Genomic DNA, 21,863 nt, shown 5'->3' with positions numbered 1-21,863 from the left:
TGCTCGTGCCCTTGCAACTTAAAAAACCGCTAGCCCCGGATGCCTCGGCACATGGCATTTTGCTGGGGCCTTCAAACGCAGCTGCTAAGGGGTTAGATTTGGTGGCTGCACAGACCCTCGTAGCAGCCGACAGGGAGCCGTTCTTGCAGGTTTTGAATGTCGGATTGTCCACAACCGTCATTCCGCAAGGAACTGTGCTCGCTCACGCGACCCCGGTGCCGTTGGGGACCGGAGTCGCGGGACACGTGCATGACACACCGCAGGTCCCACCTCCTTCCGAATCGGATGAGAGATGGTTGGACGCGCTCTGCACAGACACGGGTGATCTGTCTCATTCGCAGCGAATTAAATTGCGCGCTCTTCTGTGAGAATTTTCCGATGTCTTCAGTAAATCTAAATTTGATATTGGCTGCACCAAGCTGCTGCGTCACCACATTGATACTGGTGACGCTGCCCCGATTCGACAAAACCCGTTTCGGCTTAGCCCGGCGGAGAAACAGCATGTTAAATCGGCTGTGGATGACATGCTGGAGGCCGATATAATTTCTCCCTCCACTAGTCCCTGGGGTGCTCCAATAGTGCTGGTCAAAAAGCACGATGGCAGTCTCCGTTTTTGCGTTGATTTTCGGCGCCTAAATAAAATCTCGGTAGCGGACGCCTACCCTCTCCCTCGTATGGACGAGTCATTGGATGCCCTGGCAGGGGCGCACTTTCTCCACCTTGGACCTTCTGTCGGGGTTTTGGCAACTCCCCCTCGACGAATCGTCAAAACCTAAGACTGCTTTTCGGACACCACAGGGCCTTTTCGAGTTTAATAGATTGCCCATGGGTCTCCACTCGGCCCCAGCGACGTTCCAGAGGCTCATGGAGCTGGTCCTCGCTGAGTTCCAGTGGGACTCATGTCTCATTTATCTTGACGACGTCATCGTCTTTAGCCGCACGTTCGGCGAACACATGGAACGGTTGCGTGCTGTCTTCTTGAAAATGCGGGCCGCTAACTTGAAATTCAAGCCGCAGAAGTGTCACCTTCTGCGTGAGTCTGTGCGCTATCTGGGCCACATAGTTAGCCGCTCGGGTATCTCTACCGACCCTGAAAAAAACAAATGTGTTCAACATTGGCCGACCCCTACATCTGCGGGTGATGTTCGCAGTTTTATTGGTTTTGCGTCGTACTACCGCCGGTTTGTTGCTGGCTTCGCGACGATTGCCAAGCCGCTCCATGCCCTTACGTCAAAAGGGGTGGTGTTTCATTGGGGGGACGCAGAACAGGCTGCGTTCGACTCCTTGCGGAACGCGCTCGTGACGGCACCGTCCCTTGCGTACCCCGATTTTTCCGTGCCATTCGTGTTGGACACCGACGCTAGCAATACGGGGATTGGGGGTGTTCTGTCCCAAAAAGTTGATGGCATTGAAAGGGTTGTTGCCTATGGTAGCAGAGTCTTGTCTCTTGCTGAACAAAGATACTGTGTGACCAGACGTGAGCTGCTGGCCATTGTTTTTTTGTTATTCAGCAATACAGGCCGTACCTGTATGGTCAGCATTTTACCGTGCGATCTGATCATTCGGCTTTACAGTACGCTCTGCGGGTTGACCAACCGTCCGGGCAGCTTTCTCGATGGCTCGAAGTCCTTCAGGACTACGATTTCAATGTCACTTACCGTAGGGGTGCACAACACACGAATGCCGATGCGTTGTCTCGCCTCCCGCCGGCTCAAAAATGTGCGTGTTTTTTGGGCTCGGGCCGTTGTAAGCCGCCACTGCCTGCGCAGGTCGCGCCTCTCACAACGGTGTCAGCCGCACTTCCCGCCGCCTCAGCGCCGATGTTGGATCATGCAGATCCAATGGCCAGTGACGATTTGCTGGGGCTAACTTTGGCCGAATGGGGTCGGCACCAGAGCGAGGACATGTCGTTATTGAGGTTGCGTCGCCACGCGAATAATGCGGTTCCAAGACAGGGCAAATTTAATTCATTTGTCATGAAGCACGGCTTGTTGATGCATTGGGATGCTGACTCGTGTCAACATAAAATCGTTGTGCCATCCGCCTTGCGATGCAAGGCCGTATGGGCGGCGCATGAGCGTTTATTGCACCTGGGTGTTCATAAGACCATTGGGTTGTTGCGGTTGCAATTTTTCTGGCCGGGCATGCTGCGCGACGTCACTGACATTTTGCTGGGATGCACCCATTGTGCGCAACGTAAACCGCCGGCTAAACTGGCATGTCCACCCCTGCAACCCATTTCGGTCTCTCGTATAAATGAGTTGGTGGCTCTCGATATTTTGGGCCCTTTTCCTACTACGCCACGGGGTAATAAGTACCTTCTGGTTGGGGTAGAGTATTTTACACGGTGGCCTATGGCCTGGGCCCTCCCCAACCAGTCGGCGGCGGCCGTTGTGGACGCCTTTGTTCAGGGCTACGTCCTGGACAAGGGCGCACCAGAACGGTTGCTGACCGATCAGGGAAGAAATTTTTCGGGAGCCTTGCTGAATGATGTGTGCCGCCTGTTGGGCACTAAGAAAGTGCGCACTTCGCCCTACCATCCCCAGACCGACGGCATGGTAGAGCGCCTTCATAGAACTCTCACCGCTATGTTATGCCATCAGGTCGATGAATCCCACCTCAATTGGGACTTGCAGGTTCCGGGGGTCCTCGCCGCATACCGTATGGCACCTCACGCGGCGACGGGATTTTCCCCGTTCTTTCTAATGTACGGCAGGGATGCCTTTCCTCCCGCCGACGTTTGGCTGGAAATCGAACAGCTACCGCAAAAGTCAAAGCTCGTTGACCACTTGCGATTCAACCTCCGTAAGTTGGCCGAGGCACGGGAGGCCGCCATTGAAAATTCGGCTTCCCGCCAACGGGCGAATTTGCGACTACGGGACCCTCGGACGTACACGCATCGGTGGGCACCGGGAGACAGGGCATGGCTCCACTGCCCCCAGGTGCCGGTGTCCACGTCGGCCAAACTCCTCAGACCATGGCGAGGCCCGGTTGAGGTAGTGGAAGTCCTGCGTCCCCAATGTGTTAAAATTAGCTGGGGACGGCGTCGCTGGTGCGTTCACCCCTCTCGGTTAAAACCCTTTGTCACGCCACGCGTCCCTTCACAACACACACGACACGGGGGCCGAGTGTGCGACGCGTCCGACGAGCCGGATGTTGCCCCGTTGGTGCCTAACCCACAGCGCAGGCGCGTCATTCCTCCTGCAGATGACGCGGGAGTGACGGCTCCATGCAGGCCACGTTCGGCCTCAATGGACCGTGGAGCAGCAGGTGTCCCCGTGGAGATGCCTAAAGGCCCACCGGATGCTCTGGCTCATCCTCCTCGTTCCCTTGTGCCGCCGACAAAGCCTGCCATCCCCTACGATGGTCCCGCGAAACACACGCGCGCGAAATTTCGCCGGTTGTTATAATGTTTTTTTGGCATGTCTAGTGCCTTGTACATACGTTATGTTGTTAAGGGGGGTATTTATAGGGGTTTTATTGTTCTTGTTCTTGTTGTTCGTGAGGCACACTCACAATTCTTCTACCGTTGGTAATTTCGGAGTTTCCCATTGTTGCAGCCGGGACGGCTGGAGCTTCCGAAGGAGGGGGTGATGTAGAGGTGTTAACTACGCGCTGTTGTGTAACCCGCATTGCCACCAGGGCAGTGCAGCATTACCCCTGGGTACAACGGTTGGGGTCAGTCGAGGTGAAACGGATTGTGGCCAGGGTTTGGTGCGAACCAATCAGACGGTTCCACGTGGGAATGTATGATTGGTTCTACCTGGCCACGAAGGGGTCTAAGATGGGTGACCCAACGGACCTCGGGGAGTTCTCTCCCTGCACGAAGACAGAAGACTGGGCTGAAGCCTAGCTAGGACCCTGGACCAGCCTTTCAGCCCTTCTAAGGGCTAAGGCTCGGCATACCCAGTGGTCAGGACCCACCGGGCCAGCGGTGGGTCAGATAGCCTCCCCTAGGTCCTAGCCGGAGGACTAGGAGAGTGGTAGACGTGTGAGTCCCGCCAAGTCCGGAGGTTGTACCTCCTTAGGTATCAAGGAGGTTAGCGGTAGACGTGTGAGTCCCGCCAGGTCCGGAGGCTGTACCTCCCTAGGGTATCGGGTGAGGGGACCGAATATCCCTCTGTGTGTTAAGCGTTGTAATACAATAAACAGAGTGTGCCTCCTAAAGAAGTCTGCTCGTCCTTACAACACTACATTTGTATGATCTCCCCCTGTCCTACAAGGTGTGAGTGAGTGGAGTTTGTATGATCTCTCCCGGTACTGCAAGAGTGTGAGTGTGGGGCCCTCCTGAAACCCTCGAGACTTTGCGAGGCCTCTGCCGGGTCAACGGAGCGCAACTGCGACAGCAAACGAGGCAAGCAGCACCTTCACGAAGGTCTTGGTCGAGCGGGACTGGATGTTGTTCGTCGTGGAGCTGAAGTTCTTGCAGATCTGGGCCATGAGGCGGGCGGCAAAGTCGCGCAGGGCCCAGTGGTTGTCCACGTCGGGGCGCAGGCAGAGCTGCCGGCTCACGATGCACGTCACCACCGCGGGGATCAGCTCGTGCAGCTGCACACGGGGGCACATCAAGACAAAAGATTGGGCGCCGCGGTGGCGGGATGTTAACTGGATCACCTGGTATGCAGGAGGTCGTGGGTTCGATGCCGACATGCTGTATAAATTGGGTCCTCCGGATTTTCCCTCCACATTGAGAATCAACACCGTGCGTTTAGAGCATTTGGCTGCGGTATATTTCCATAAGATAAGCCACTTCATTGGGCTATTGTTCTGAAAAAGAGCGAAAAAGCTCAGTGGGCCTTACCTGGTAAAATATAGTTTGAAGATTCAGATGCGCTTTTGCGGCCGTCTGGAATGCTCTTCCTTCCAAACTCGGGCCGCTGGGTTCATAGTGCAATGCGCTAACCGCTGCGACCACCACTCCCCACATACGTTGTCAGGTCCCGCTCGTTGCACACTAAGTGCACGCCACAAATGAACCACAGTACCTCGCTGATCTCATCAAGGAGCATAAACCAGATTTTAAATTTTAATTCTACTCTCCCCCCTGGCTCCTCCCCCCCCCCCCTCTTGCCTTATACAATATCCTTGTTACGAGCAACGCTTGTCTGCTCCAGCAAATTACTTCTTGCTGTGGACTATCCCACCTGATGACGGAGGCTTGTGTTGCTTCCGAAACGTCATGATTTGATTAACTTCATTTTATTTTTTACCTACGTGACTTTACCGAAAGAACCAAAGAGTATGGTGCATAAACCATCACGTGAACTTCGCTCATCCTCGCAGTGGCCTTTGGCTAATCATCGGACAAAGACGGTCACCGGCAACGCGCACTCAGAGGTGCGTTTCTGTTGCTGTCTGGAAAACTGTTCCATCCGATATTAGGAACATCACTGGGAGCAATGCACTTTGAAATCATCATCTAGATTGAAAACTTCCATTTCTTTCTTAACGGCTTTTCGCATTCCGTTTGTCGCCCTTCCCATACGCCTCTGATTAGCGCTGTTGGCTACGTACGGTGCGAAATAAGTTTAACATGCATACATACAGTCATCCCCCCCCCTATATAGCCTTAACAGACTATTGAGGCAAGTGCTGTAAGCAACAATGGAGGCCGGCAAGGCACACGAGGGGGTGGGTGGCCAGAACCACGCCCAGCTGCCTTTGTCTCCCTAGTGGCGATGTTCACTACACACCGCACCGGGGGGGAGCCCCAGGATCGGGGGGAGACCCAGGATCGGGGGGAGACCCAGGATCGGTTCAGATAATCGTGACCGGTATTGGTGGCCATGAGCAGGAACCGAACTTGGGTTGCCGGGTTCGTAGTGGAGCGCACTAAACACTTTGCTACACACGCACAGATATGCGCAAACGTACAAACACAAAGATCCCCGGTGTTGCCGTTCAAAGGCTGTTGAAGTATGCAAACACACACACACACACCCACAAAACGCAGCAAAACACACATGCGTACAAAGACAAAGATCCCCCTTTATAGCCTCAACAGACTTTTGGGGCAAGTGCTGTTGGCGAGTAGCACCAATGAAGACCGGCACTGTGGCAGAGGAGGGGGGTGGGTGGCCAGCACCATGCCTGACGCACGGAGCCACAGACACACAAAGCAACATCATCCTGCGCCCATCCCCATTCAGCGCCCGCCATAGCCAGCACCGGTCTCTCCTATCTCCTACTGAGGAAGCAGAGGAAGCAGTGGCAGCGTGGGGGGGGAGGGGGGGTGTTCACAGGAGCTCACGTATTTCTCCAGGTAGAGGGTCTGGTTGTCCAGCAGGGCCTTGGTCATCCTCATGAGGTAGATGAGCAGAGCCAGGTTATTCTGAGCGACGTTCACGCGCACCTGCAGGAGCCGGAGGGTAGTGCACAAATAGCAGTGTCAGAGACAATGGGATCCTGGGTTCCGGCCTGGAGCAGCTGAGGCTGCCGCATGACGAAGCCGAGTGTTACGAGTGCCCGGAGGAGCGAGTTGAACTCACTCCCTCAGAGATGAAGGTGCTGAATCGTGGCAGCATCTGGTACAGCCCCGGGTCGCTAGCGATGCTCTGCAGTGCTTCCTGTAACACAGACAAAGATCCACCGTATAGCCTTAACAGTATGTTGGGACAAGTGTTGTTACAGAGCGCCGCAGAAGGCTGACATGGCACACGAGGGGGTGGGTGGCCAGCACCACGCCGGGTCGCCTTTGTATCCCCATTTGCGATGTTTACACACCGCACCAGGTACTCATGTGAGGCACGCACACATGACAAGAACAACAACTGCCATTTGCCACTAAGTGGCGGTGACATCACCACGGCGCCTGTGCCAGGCTATGTGCACGTTGAGGCCACGTGAAGTGTCGAACGCCCGCTGGCAGGGCATCACGGGGCAGACCCAGGTGCCACGGGTCAACTGACTGAGACGACGGAGATGACTGGCTGATGCACCACCTGTAACCCCTACTGTGCCAACCTGCTGCACTTCAGACGCCCAGCGCTCCGCCCATTGTTGTGAGCGTCGCTCCTCCACCCTCCGTTGTTGTTGGAGGGCGACTGCCTCCAACTGCCCAGTAGCATCCTTCACGAGCTTCCTCCACAGAGGCCAATCTTGACACCGCTGGTACCAGTCATCGGCAAGTCCACTCAGCTCCACATCCTCCTGTACCACATCACTCCATCTCTTCTCTAGCCCGTGCAGCGCCAGTTTAGCCCCTTCTATCTGGCCGAATAAAAGCTGTTTAGGCATGCGGTGGCTGGGCATGCGAGCTACATGACCCAGTCAAAGCAACTTTGCCTGCCGGAGGAGGTCACCGATGGGACTTTGTCCAGATCTTTCAAGGATTTGTGAGCTCCTCAAGAAGGGAGAGAATTACTGTGGCTGAGAAGACCTGGAGCCTCGTGTGGATTGACAGACCAGGTAGCTTCCACACAGCGATGAAAAAATAATGCCGCTCGACTGTTTGAGAGTGAGACCTCTGCTGTCAAACTGGAGCCAGTCATGAGCACACTGCCCAGGTGTGGGAATCTCTCCACTCTCTCCACAACTGCCCCATTACAAATTGGGAGTTGTGGGGGTGGAGTGTCTGATAGTACAAAATACCCAGGCAGGTGCTTCGTTTTGGTGGGCCTGATGGTAAGGCCCCACCTCTTAGTGGCAAGCTCCAGGTTCAGCAGTAGCGCCTCCAACTCCTCCTCTGAGTGAGCAGCAATCACCAGATCATCCGCATACGTAACATGGTTGACCAATAGGGAGCCGTCCGTTGACTGCACCCGGGTATCGATCAGCCTCCCATTGTATCTGTACTAGATGGAAATTCCTCCGGTACAGCCATGGAAGGCTTCACTAACAACGTGGTCAAAACAGATGTTAAGTAATGTGGGAGCCAGAGGACATTCCTGTCGCACCCCAAGGTGTACAGGGAATGGCTCTGACTCCCAGACACGTAGTTTTACCCGGGCCCGCTCACCATCATGTAGGTCCTTAATGATTGTGAGCAGAGTCAGGGACTCTGAAAGCACGAAGAACAACCCAGAGCCTAGGCCTACTGATGGTATCATAGGCCTTGATGAGGTCAATAAAGCAGAGATGTAGGTCTTGTTGGAATTCCCAACACCTCTGCTGTAGCAGACAGGCAGACAATATGGCATCTGTGCAGGACCGCCCTTTCCTGAAAATGGCTCCGCAAGCCTCTCCTCAGCGTGCCTGGCAAGGCGATGTTGAATAAAAACCTTGTCAGGACCTTTCCCGGCACACTGAGGAGTGAGATGCCCCTGTAGTTGTTACAGTCTGTGCGGTCCCCCTTCTTAAAAAGGGGGACCACCAGGGCATCCTTCCAATCCTGCGGAACCCGTCCAGTGGTCCAGACTGTTGTTATGATGTCATGTAGGGCAGTCTGTGCATAAACGCTACCCTCCTTTAGCATTTCACTTGGGAGATCATCCCTGCCTGGTGCCTTTCCTGATCTCAACTTGGGATCGCCTTCAGTACTTCCTCAACAGATGGCACCTCAGCCAGCCACTCGCAGGCGGTAACTCCTTCTTCCAATCTTGACTTAAAGCTTTCGTGACTGTAGGAATTCATATTCTTTGGGCCTTCCGGTAAAGTCACGTAGATAGATTCAAAGATGATGACTGCTCGTGTTGCGATCGAAACTTCGTAGTTTTAGTCATTTTCTTTGAACCTATCTATGTGACTTTACCAAAAGACCCAAATAATATACTTCTTCCAAAATTTGAGGCACCCCAGCCTCAGCAGGGTCTTCCCCACTTTACCCCATGATGTTTTCCAGGCTGAGGGATTTTACCCCCCCAGAAGACCTCACAGAATTGCTCAGCAAATCTTAAAATCTGTTCCTGGGTATCGGAGATTGGATTCACCCTTCTTTCCCCTAATGATGGAGATAGGTGTGGCGTTGCAAGTAACTTTTTTGATGGCACTGATGCAGAGTCCATCTCCTCAGCAACTGACGCTGTGGATTTTTTTGTGTGGGTTTTTTGTTTTCATTTTTATTTTCTATCGACGCGACTTTACCGAATGAACCAAAGAATATCTACATGGAGTCGTTTTTTGTTCACAGCACAATGTCACGGTTCATGATCGATCTCCTGGGGTTAGGCCACACGTGACAATGCGACGTCAACAGAAACCACCAAACACATCCAATCCAATTAAACTGCCACGTGTACAAGCTAACCGGCTGTGTGGCTAACCGGCTGTATGGCTAACCGGCTGTATGGCTAACCGGCTGTGTGGCTATCCAGCTGTGTGAATATCCGGCGGTGTGGATATCCGGCGGTTTGGCTATCTGGTGGTGTGGCTATCCAGCTGTGTGGATATCTGGCGGTGTAGATATCCAGTTGTGTGGCTATCTGGCGGTGTGGATATCCAGCTGTGTGGATATCCGGCTGTGTGGCTATCTGGTGGTGTGGCTATCCAGCTGTATGGATATCTGGCGGTGTGGATATTCGGCGGTGTGGATATCCAGCTGTGTGGCTATCTGGCGGTGTAGATATCCGGCTGTGTGGCTATCTGGCGGTGTGGATATCTGGTGGTGGGTATCCAGCTGTGTGGATTTCTGGCGGTGTAGATATCCAGCTGTGTGGATATCCGGCGGTGTAGATATCCGGCTGTGTGGGTATCCAGCTGTGTGGATATCCGGCGGTGTAGATATCCGGCGGTGTGGCTATCTGGCGGTGTGGATATCGGGCTGCGCGCGTCACCGCTCGCTTGGACTCGCAGGAGCCGACGCAGGCCTCCGTGATCTCCTTGTAGTAGAGCTGCTGCTCCACGGAGAGCTCGTGAGTGGCGCGCGCTTTCACGCGCACCGCGGCGCCCTCCGCTGGCACCTTCCTCTTGTCCTTGCCTGCGCGAGACGCGGCGGGAGACGGGGCAGAGGGGTAGTGCGTGGGAGACGGAGGGAGAGAGGGCATGTACGCATGGACGCATGTTTGTTTGTACTCTGAAGTTCTTTCGCGCCGTACGCAGCCAAGCCATGCGATTCGGAAGTGCGGGCTCACTGAAGTTGCGGACAGACGGGGCAAGGGAGTGGGTGAGAGAGGCCTGGTGTTCGTGGGACAGAGGGTGTGAGTGGGAATCGAATTCGGGTCGCCGGATTTGTAGAGCGGCGTGCAGACCGTAACCAAAATTATCCCACCAAGACAAAGAATCCCTAGTGCCTATTTTTTTTAAACCACACCAGGTACTCATTCGAGGCTGAATCGACCTAGAAGAGGCCCAAAACCGGCAGGAGGTCACGGGGCAGACCCAGGTGCCACGGGTCGACTGACTGAGATGACTGAGATGACTCCCCCCACACCCGCCCGCACACACACGCGTGCTCACACACACGCCTGCTCACACACACACGCCTGCTCACACACACACACGCGCGTGCTCACACACACACACGCGCTTGCTCACACACACACACGCGCGTGCTCACACACACACACGCGCTTGCTCACACACACACACACGCCTGCTCACACACACACACGCGCGTGCTCACACACACACACGCGCGTGCTCACACACACACACGCGCTTGCTCACACACACACACGCGCGTGCTCACACACACACACGCGCTTGCTCACACACACACACACGCCTGCTCACACACACACACGCGCGTGCTCACACACACACACGCGCGTGCTCACACACACACACGCGCTTGCACACACACACACACGCGCGTGCTCACACACACACGCGCGTGCTCACACACACGCCTGCTCACACACACACGCGTGCTCACACACACGCCTGCTCACACACACACACACACGCATGCTCACACACACACGCATGCTCACACACACACGCGTGCGCACACACACGCGTGCTCACACACACACGTGCTCACACACACACACGCGTGCTCACACACACACGTGCTCACACACACACACGCGTGCTCACACACACACACACATCCACACACACCCTTGCCGTCGGAGGGCCCGCTCGTGGAGGCCTTGTGCCCAGGCTTGAGGTTCCCGTCGCTCTGTCCGGGCTTCATGATCCTCATGGGCTCCGTCGCCTCCTTCTTCTGCTGCTCCTTAGGCGCTGGGGTTCGGGGGTGGTGGGAGGGGGGTGGGGTGGGTGTGATGAGGGATGCAAAATTAGTTGGGATTATGGTATTTGTGCAGGACCGCCCCAGCCTGAAGCCACATTGATCCTCCAAATTCAATCCCAATAGGTTCCAGTGATTACAATGGACAGAATGAGTGACCCCCGGACTGTGCACACTAAAAATTACTCAAGTAAACACCCTGACTGTGAGAACACGGGCCGAATGGCATATGAATCTGCTTAAATAATACAAACATACAGCCAATGCCCTATTAACCGGCGTCTGTCATAGTCTGCAAGACGAATCTTCCTTCACGTATCCGGAAACATTCCGGCAGCCATCCGGCATCTTGCCCGTGCACTTATCGTAGGTCCGTTTCTTTTTATTTCCACGGGAGCTTCGGGATACTGCCGTGTGGTGGTGCCAGCGGCAGTCTGTGCATACAGTTTGTCCGTCCATCAAAGGGCGATGATGACCACGGCACACTTCATTGGGATGAGTCTGGGGCACGGTGAGAAGGCAGGTGACTGAAAAGGCCAACCTGAGCCCAGAACACTCCTATGGCACACTGGACATGATATGTTGGTCGCAGCCTCCTGGGGGACGGGTCTCTTGATACGGGCCTTGCGCCGTTGACTCTTCGGCATGGCAGTAGTACAGTACATACTGTAATGTACTACTGTACACTGTACCCTAAACAGCCCCACCGCTGCTCTATATTGAACTTAAAGAATACTCTACAACCGACTGGTGAGTGCCTTTTGTAAAAAGGGCATCTTGTTATTATTTCTTCTGTCATCGTAAAAAAAAAATTGTCACATTCGTTTCTTTACTGAAAAGTGTTTCAATGCACTTGTAAAATTTGGTGAAGCATAAGTCGAACATACTTCATTAACAGGCACCCTTCATTGCTCCCCGTGGACGCAGGATCACGCAGCTTTAGTTGTACTGCGCTTGGGTAACCAGGAAGGTCTCACCGAGTGTCCCACGACTCATTTTCAGGAGGGTCCTGGCCAAGTTTTCGCAGTGGGTGGGTAGGGGGGGCAACGTTCGCAACGTGCAATCACAACTTGAGTATACTTTTACATTCTTTTGAATGAATTTAGACCGTGAAGCCGGCACACAGCGGCCTGCTCTTGCGAATGACGTCACGGGATCTTCACCGTCCGCTGTAGGGCAGGCGGTGCGTCGTTTTATTGTAACGGTTAATGCTCACGCAGAATGAACCCCCTCCCATTTAGAGGACGTGCGTGTATGCCATCGGTTCTTCTTCCGATTCCATTCCGGTGAGGTACGTGTTAAACGAAGATGAAATAACTTCAACGGTACGCCTTCCGGTCTTCAGGTCGGGAGACATTCCGAGGCTCCCACAAGGCCATGCGGGGGAGGTGCGTGTGGCACGGTTTGGCGCCGGCAATTGCAGAGAGCGGTCGTGTCGCTACCATTCTCTGCGGTGAGTATGATGTCTTTAAAAACAAACGGCCGCGATGCTCTCTCCAAATAAAACGAACGCCGAGTTGCTCGCACGTTCAGAGATTCGGCGGTGCGCGGGACACCTACCCTGTAACGTGCAGACGTCTCGGAACGGGTTGATCACAGCGACCGCTGGATTCAAACCGCGAACCTCTGAAGCAAGCGGCGAACGCGATACCACAAGGCCACGTCATGGCCTCTATACGCGTGGGGAGTGGTCGTGCAGCGGATAGCGCACCGCACTACGAACCCAGTGATCCGAGTTCGAGTCATAGCCAATAACAGTGACGGTAATTTGAATCGATCCTGGGTCTCCCCCGAGGTCTGGCACGGTGTGTAATGGAACATCGCCACTAGGGATACAAAGGTGATCCGGCATGATACTGGCCACCCGCCCCTTCGTGTGGCATGCCGGCTTTTATAGGTGCTCGCTAACAGCACTTGCCCCAAGTCAGTTAATGACTATACGGGGGATCTTGGTCTGTGTGTGTGTATTCTTTGTGGTGTAAATACTCACTGGGAGGAGGGTTCTCAGGAATGGACGGCTGAACACCCTCAATGCTCAGCCAGTGAGCTGCAACACATCACAACGCACCATCAGAGTCAAGTTCAAACGATTTCTTATTTTTAACTATTTTACCAGGTAAGGCCCACCGAGCTGAATAGCTTTTTTTCAGAAGCGACCTGGTCACAAATGATGTCTCAACGAAGTGATTTATCACGTGGAAATGTATCGTAGCCCAATACTTAAAAATAGATGTTGATTCTAAATGTGGAACTGGAGAACAATCCACGTGGCCGCGGGGAGAAAATGCAAACTCAAAATATACAGCAGGCGTCAGGGTCGGGATTGAACACATGACCTCCTGCCTATCAGGCGAGGTAGTTCACATCTCATTTCCATGTGATAAGCCACTTCATTGAGCTATCGTTTGTGGCCAGGTGTCTTCAAAAATAGCTCTATAGCTCAGTGGGGCTTAGCAGGTAGAATACAAAGTTAGTTTGCGAGTACTTGGTCATAAACAGGATGCTGACATTGAACATGATGGTGATCTTTTGACACGCTTTTATTTAACTCACTCTGTCTGTTGTTGTACCCTCAAATCTTGTAACTCAATTTTAACCCACTTTCCAATGTGGTATCGACTGCAAACTTGGTATACTTATGGCATACCGATGGCAATACTATATTCTATCATAAAAAATAAAAGCACATATTTTAAAACATTACTTTTTAGATGTTATGTTTCTGCTTGGGTCTAATTGTCCACGGTAAACTGACGTTGGCTGTAAAATCACCACGTTCCCCTTACGCCATGGTAAGCTTCGGAGCCACTTCCTGGAGTCGTGGAGTTCTGCCATTACTACTAGTACATTTCATTAAAGCGTGTTTTCGAAAAAAGCATTTATAAATATTACTTGTTTAGAGAATGTAAAGTGGTTTTTTTTTACGTTGTTGTCCTTGCCCCGTACCTCCAATTCACACGGTTGGCTACATAAGGTGTCAAAGTTCCACGTACATACATTCAGCGTCGACATGATGCAATCGACTGCTGATCGCGATGTAGATGACGCATTGTGCTCGCCGCGAGTGATAAACACTTCGTAGCGATGACGGCAGCGGCGGCGATGACAATACTTCGTACAGCGTGTACACAGAGCCGTAACACCGCTCCCACCACTCGTCATAAACGTAACGATGACGTTCACGACCAAGCACTTTGTGAAGTGCGCATGCAAGCATGCGTGTGTGTGGGGATTGGGGTGCAGGGGAGCTTAGGGCCAACACCAGTGACAATTATCTAAATCCGTCCTGGGCCTTCTGTAGGTCGACTCAAATGAGTACCTGGTGCAACGTGCTAACATAGCCACTGGGGAGACACAGGTGTCCGGGCGTGGTGTTGGCCACCCACCCCCTCGCATGCCGTGCCGGCCTTTATAGGTGCTCGTCGCTAACAGCACTTGCCCCAAGTCAGTTAAAGGCTATACGGGGGGGGGGGGGTCTTCATCTTCTGGAGGGGAGTGGCAATGAACCCGGCGACCCGAGTTAGAGTCACGCTCACGGCCACCAACACCAGTGGCCATTACGTGAATAGTCCCCCTTAGCACCCCACGCACGGGCTGATTTCATTGCTCCATCTCCTCGGTGCGTCGTGCTATCCCCCGAAGGGTTCCATCAACCTTAGCTGCCGCCGAGTCGTTCGTCCCAGCCGCCTGGCATCGCCGCTTCTGGCCCTGACGTCTCCCTACCAAAGCCCACTCACATCCCTTGAACACTCTCAACGATGCCGTTAACCCGCGTGCTTCCTTGTAAACCACGTGCTCCTCTCTCATGTGACAATTATCACTGACACCAGCGACGTCCTGGGCCTCCGCTAGGTCGATTCAGCCTCAAATGAGTACCTGGTGCGGTGTAAACATCGCCAATATGGAGACAAAGGCGGCCGGACGTGGTGTTGGCCACCCACCCCCTCGCGTGCCGTGCCGGCCTTCATAGGTGCTAGTCGCTAACAGCACTTGCCTCAACAGTCTGTTACAGGCTACACGGGTGATCTTTGTCTTTTGTTTTTGGGGGGGGGGTGTACATGTGTGGGGGGGCTCCCCTGCCCACCCTTGAGGCTGATGTCGAGAGGCACGCGGGGGAGAGGCGTGTTGATCATGTCGCTCAGGTTCACTTCCTGCTCCTCGTAGAAGAACAGCTCCCGCCCTCCTCCGCTCGCGTAGCGGAACGGGATGAACTCGGCCGACTGGAACCCGTACAGTGGCTGAACACGCACGCGCGCGCACACACACACACACGACGATAAATAAAGACAAAGATCCCCCGTATAGCCTTAACAAACTGTTGGGGCTAGAATCGTTAGCGAGTAGCACCTATGAAGGCCAGCACGAACACACACACACACACGCAAGCACAAGCTCGCACACGCAAGCACACGCATGTGCGCAGGCAGGCGAGCACACAAACACCAATCTATATTGTTTCACCAGTTGCTAAAATAGATTGCAAACCAAGAGGTCACAATCTTCCTGCACAGTAAACAGCCTGGTTTTTCGAGAGAATTACTGTACCACCACATCAATGATGGATTTATTACATTTTAGCTTGGGTAACATGGATAAAAGCCACTCTACTGCTGTGAACTATTCCTCGGCCTGTCGAGAGCATTCCACATTGTGGACCATGATATTTCTACTGACAAGACTTGCTCGACTAACATTTTCAGACGATACAATGAGATCGCCACCTCTCAGACCGTTTTCAAACGGTACATCGTGATAACGTCTAGTCCACAATTTTGTTTTAATGACAATGGTTGTTCCAGAAGGTTCCATGTTGGGTCCAATTCTGTTCTTGTATTTAAGCAACATTGGAATAATCTTAAATCACTCATAATTCAATCTCTTTGCTGACGACAACACCATGCTAGTATTGGATACATCCCGTGAGAGGGAAACGTGGGTCGCCGGGTTCATAGCGCAGTGTGCTAACCGCTACTCTAAACTACTGCCCCCCACTACACTACCGCTCCCACGGGTGTGTGTGTGTGTGTGCGCGTGCTCTCACCGGGCAGATGAGCGCACACACACAAGCGTGTGACAAAGATCCTCCGTACAGCCTTAACAGACTATTGGGGCAAGAGCTGTTAGCGAGCACCTTTGAAGGTCGGCACGGCACGCAAAGGGGGTGGGTGGCCAGCACCACGCCCCGTTGCTATTGTCCCCCTAGTTACGATGTTAACACACCGCACCAGGTACTCATTTGAGTCGACCAAAGGGAGGCCCAAGACCAGTTCAGATATAATCGTCACTGGTGTTGTCCGTGAGCGGAAATCGAAACCAAGTCGCCAGGTTCGTAGTGCTGGCTTATACAACAACGGCCATGCTCCATTAAGTTGCAGCGACGTCACCATGGCGCTTGTGCCAGGATAAGTGCACTTTTAAGGCCAAGTGAAGTGTCGAACGCCCGCTGGCAGAAGGTCATGGGACAGAGCCAGATGCCATGGGTTGACCGAGATTGACTTGCAGATGCACCACCTCACACGTGCATAAACACACGGAAGGGCAGGCTCACATAAACTAACGTCCATAAGCACCTACACACAAGCAGGTGCACAAAGACACGAGACAAAAATCACCCGTATAGCATTACCAAACTCTCAGGGAAAGTGCTGTTAGCGAGTAGCACCTATGAAGGCCAGCAAGGCGCACGAGGGGGTGAGAGTGCCCAGCACCACGTCCAGCTGCCTTTGTCTCCCTAGTGGCGATGTTTACACATCGCACCAGGTACTTGATTTGAGGCGGAGTTGTTCGAGGGGAGGCCTAGGACCGTTTCAGATAATCGTCACTGGTGTTGGCCGTGAGCGGGAAACGAACCCGGGTCACCGGATTTATTTGGCAGCGCGCTAACCGCTGCACTACCGCTCACACATGCACAAAAACAAAGATCCCCCGTATCACCTTAACAAATTGTCGGGGCAAGTGCTGTTAGGGACCACCTATGAAGGCCAGAACAGCACGCGAGGGGGGTGGGTGGCCGGCACCACGCCCAGCCGTCTTTGTCTCCTCAGTGGCGATACGCACTGCACCAGGTAGTAACTTGAGGCCGAGTCGACCTGGGGGAGGCCCAGGACCGCTTCAGATAATCGTCACACGGTGGTGTTGGCCGTGAGCTGGAATCTAAGTCAGATCGCCATGTTCGTAGCGCAGCGCCGCCAACCGCTACACGGACACGTCCAGGTGGACACAGACGCACACCTACCTCAATGTTGCGTATCTTCAGGGCGTGGTCTAGGTCGGATGTGCTCAGTTTTCTCCGCTTGCCGTGGCGCATGAATTTGGCCGCTTCCTGCATTCGCACGTCACCAACATCAAGAACAGCAAATACCGAAAGGAAATAATCGGCCATCAGCATTATCAACACCAAAATCAATGTCAATTATCTCACCACCATCAATGGCAACATAACCATCAACAGTCCTGCTGCAGTGGTGAGATGATAACTACCTCGCCTGGTATGCAGGAGGTCGTGGGTTCAGTGCTGACCCTGACGCCTGCTGCTGTATATCTGGGGTTTGGATGTCTCTCTCCGCATGGTCGTGTGGATTTTTCTCCGGGACCTCCGGTTTTTCCCCTTCACATTTAGAATCAATGTGCTGTTTAAAGTATCCGGTGACTATTAGCTTCCACACGTATGTTGCATTTATTTCGCACGTAGCCAAGCGTGTTAATTGCAGGTGCAATGATGATAAGCCACTTAATTGGACTATCATTTGTGGCCAGGTCGCTTCTGAAAAAGAGCTACGTACCTGGTAAAATATTTTTTTTAAGTTTTAGTTTTATTCTCAACTAATTAACCCTTTTCCATTCTGATGATGTACGTGTACGTCATTCCGTTCCGGAATCGTGAGAACACTAAAGTAAAATAACTCTTCTTTGGTTCTTTCGGTAAAGTCACGTAGAATGAGAATAAAATAATAAATTAATAAAATAACACAATGAAATTCTCACGACGTTTCGGCCACAACACAAGTGGCCTTCTTCAGGTGAAAGGAACAGACCTGTCGGGAAAGGAACAGACCTGTCGGGACGACATTGAAGCTCCGTCGTCCCGACAGGTCTGTTCCTTTCACCTGAAGAATACCGCTTGTGTTGTGGCCGAAACGTCGTGAGAATTTTACTGTGTAATTTTTATTTATTAATTTATTATTTTATTCTCATTCTACGTGACTTTACCGAAAGAACCAAAGAAGATGAATCCTTGCAGTCACGAAAGCTTTAAATCGAAATAAAATAACTCCATCGGTACATCTTCACGTTAGGAGACGTACCGGGACTCCCACAAGGCCGTGCGGGGAGGGCGTGCGGCCAAGTGCGGTGCCAGCCGTCACAGAGTGCGGCGAGTAACAACGTCCTTGAAATCAACGGCGCTAAGCCTCCCCAAATCAAATCAACAGAGCCGCTTGCACGTTCCGAGCTTTGGCGGTGTGAACGGGACACCGACCCTGCAACTTGCGGACAGGCATCTCGGAAAGGGGATAAAAAGAGCGAACGTGTGGCCCCCTCACTTGCGACAGCTCCTTGAGTCGGAAGCCGACCTCCTCTGCGAGCAGCTGACACGCGTCCTCCGACATCTGCGCGAGTCCCACGGACTCGCCGATGAGCTTCACCGACTCGACGGGCAGCAGAGTGCCGCTCACGCGCGACTTCTTCTCCTCCGCCATCGCCCCTCGTGCCAGGCACAGCCGCGCTACGCGACGACGCACGGACAGACGGGGGTGGCGGGGGCAAGGGTTACAGGGAGATAGGGGGGGGGGGGGGCAGGGGGTACAGGGAAATGGGGAGGCAAGGATATATGTTGAACTTTTAACGCACCGTACGTTGCCAACCGGGGGTGCGGGGGAAGGACAATAACAAGCACAGAGACAATTTCAACCGTGAAGATGGATTCTGGCTTAGCAATCATTGGAAGGATTTGATAAACCATTTCGGGTCTTCATTGATTGTTCACGCTTACGGTGGCTTTCAGACAGCATACATTAGTTTTTCGTCTCCCCCCTCCTCTTTTCAGAACATAGATGGACTCGTCCTTCTAAATAAACTGCCAAATCGCTGCGCGTGGTGCTGATGTTCTTTTTATAAATAAATAAACACACCGTTAAAAAATAAATAAATGTGAACCGACACTTCTTTCAAATGTTTCTTGCCGTTGGTTTTTTCACACCTGATGACGACGCCGTTTGTGTTATGGTCGAAACGTCGTGAGAGTTTTTTTTTTGTTTTATATATATTGTATTATTTTATTCTTTCCCTTCAACGTGACTTTACCGAAAGAGCTGAGAATATGAAACCGAAGAAATTAGTTTTCAATTTTTATTTAAAAGTGCACAGCTCCAGTGGCTCTCTGACCCGCCCTGCTGGACATCTGTGAAAAAGAGCTTCATAGCTCATTGGAATCCCTCAGGTATAAATGAAGATTCTGATTCTGGCTTCCTAACGTCAGAAGGACGAGCGTTCCAGAAGGCGGCCGAAGCGCTGCTGTAAGCGCGCGATGCAGTGTCCCGCCTTTGTTCGATAGCCAGCCAAAAGCCGATGCTGTGAGGATGAGCACCTGAGTGTCACGTGATGGTTCGTGCTCCTTGACGAGATCAGCGAGCTATTGTGGTTCATTTGTCGCGAGCACCTTGCGCGCAACGAAGATGTGTCTGTCATACTGTGTAGGAACCTCCTGGTTACTACACCACCACCAGCACACAGGGATTATTGTGTCCGTCCGTCCGTCGTGCATCCAAACATGGGAGGGGTGGGCTGGGTGGGAGGGTGGGGTGGGCTGGGTGGGGGGAGGGTGGGTGGGAGGGGCTGGGTGGGGAGGTGGGGAGGGTGGGGAGGGGCCTGGGTGGGGAGGGGAGGGTGGGGAGGGGCTGGGTGGGGAGGGTGGGGAGGGGCTGGGTGGGGAGGGGAGGGATGGGGAGGGGCTGGGTGGGGAGGGGAGGGTGGGGAGGGGCTGGGTGGGGAGGGGCTGGGTGGGGAGGGGTGGGGAGGGGCTGGGGGTGGGGAGTGGCTGGGTGGGGAGGGGCTGGGTGGGGAGGGGAGGGTGGGGAGGGGCTGGGTGGGGAGGGGAGGGGCTGGGTGGGGAGGGGCTGGGTGGGGAGGGTGGGGAGGGGCTGGGGTGGGGAGGAAGTGGCTGGGTGGGGAGGGGAGGGTGGGGAGGGGCTGGGTGGGGGTGGGAGGGGTGGGGGCTGGGAGGGTGGGGGCTGGGGAGGGGTGGGGCTGGGTGGGGAGGGGCTGGTCACCCGTGGTGCCCTTATAAAACTCAACGTTTAACCTACTCACGCCGGCTTGTGCCCGCCCTCACAGTCGGGCATATTGTGCGGGACACACCACGTGGTGGTGCTGCCGTTGACCCTGGCCATTGACCGAGCAACCCAACGTTCCTACTACCAGCTCCCTCCGCAAGAGAATGTGTTACACAAGTGGAACAGACAGTGTTGTGTATCTAAAACAACGAGTTGGCAACCTGCAGCTCTGGATCTGCATGCGGCTCTTAAAGGACTGCTTCGTGATGCTATATATTAAGGACACACATTTGCGGCTCTTGAAATATTGCGTTTTCTTTTACAGAATTACAAAAGTGCCCCCGTCTGGAATAATCACGGCGGACCCGACCGAGATCTAGGTGATGGCAGTGGGCTCGAGTGATTGTCCTTGATCCAGCAGTGGACCGAAGTTCGCTGCGCTGCTCTGGTTTAGCAACACTGCGTTTGCGGCACTCGGGAGGCCCGGTTTCAGAGTATTTACTTATACTGGATGAATCACGATGAGCTATTAAGCTCTTTTCCACCGATGTTCCAGTCGGGGGAGGTCAGAACATTTCAACAACAAACAATACAAACAACACGACAGCATTATGAGACCTCCTTTGCCAGTACAAGATATAGTAATAGGTTTTACCCTTTTAACTGGCCCCTCCCCACCCTCCCCTCCCCCACCCAGCCCCACCCCTCCCATTTTTGGATGCACGACGGACGGACACAATAATCCCCTGTGGGCTGGTGGTGTAGAAACCAGTAGGTTCCTCCACAGTAAAATGTAAAGTGTGTGGTTCGGAAACAATTGAAGGAACCGGGAAAGAGAGGAAGAGCTTGATTTGAAGCTTTCGTGACCGCAGGAATCCAAACTCTTTGGCTCTTTCGGTAAAGTCATCACGTGGTAGGTATATATTTTTATTTTATACCTACGTGACTTTACCGATAATAACCAAGAGTATAGAGGAAGACCTGCTAACAGAGAATGGGTTGACAACGACATCATAAGGAGGGATCGGTGCCAGAAAGATGTGGCCACTACATGAGCCATAATGGCACTACGAGCGAGAGGAAAGTGGAAGCAATGAAACTGGCAGCGAACACCTATGGGGCTATCTGCCCATGGATCGTGCTGATACACTACACTATTATACACTACGTTATACACTACACTATTATACACTACGTAATACACTACACTCTACACTATAATGTGGCACACTTGAGCATATTGGCATTACAAGACAGAGGACAGTGGAAGGCAGGAAATTACAAAATGTGCAACAGACACCTATGGGACTATCTGCTGCCCATGGATCGTGGTGATGATAGCACTACACTACACACAAACTATACACTACTATATACTACACTATACACTACACTAATAAACACTACTAGATACTACAACACTATGCACTACACTACTATACACTATACTATACACTACACCCCTAAACACTACTATATTACTACAACACTACACACTACACTATTATACACAACTACACACTACA

At 53.0% G+C, this 21,863-nt stretch overlaps 1 protein-coding gene across 2 annotated transcripts in view; it reads right to left on the bottom strand.

The window, feature by feature from the left end:
• Positions 1-21,863, bottom strand: part of TAF6 (TATA-box binding protein associated factor 6) — a 38,662-nt gene that overhangs the window by 9,236 nt on the left and 7,563 nt on the right. For both annotated transcript variants that reach the window (XM_032980318.2, XM_032980319.2), the window contains exons 2-10: positions 18,610-18,791; positions 17,304-17,390; positions 15,153-15,306; positions 13,059-13,115; positions 10,939-11,061; positions 9,711-9,853; positions 6,489-6,566; positions 6,251-6,352; positions 4,366-4,548 (exon numbers count right to left, since the gene is read on the bottom strand). In XM_032980318.2, coding sequence (XP_032836209.2) covers positions 4,366-4,548; positions 6,251-6,352; positions 6,489-6,566; positions 9,711-9,853; positions 10,939-11,061; positions 13,059-13,115; positions 15,153-15,306; positions 17,304-17,390; positions 18,610-18,765 — 1,083 coding nt within the window. In that variant the 5' untranslated portion in view covers positions 18,766-18,791. The remainder of the gene's footprint in view (positions 1-4,365; positions 4,549-6,250; positions 6,353-6,488; positions 6,567-9,710; positions 9,854-10,938; positions 11,062-13,058; positions 13,116-15,152; positions 15,307-17,303; positions 17,391-18,609; positions 18,792-21,863) is intronic.

This window comes from Petromyzon marinus, chromosome 64 (genome assembly GCF_048934315.1).
Source record: "Petromyzon marinus isolate PM22_M1 ecotype Great Lakes invasive population chromosome 64, UKy_Petmar_22M1.pri1.0, whole genome shotgun sequence".
Lineage (NCBI taxonomy): Eukaryota > Metazoa > Chordata > Hyperoartia > Petromyzontiformes > Petromyzontidae > Petromyzon > Petromyzon marinus.
Note: the sequence above shows the minus strand (reverse complement) of the source record. Positions and strands in the feature narration are given on the sequence as shown.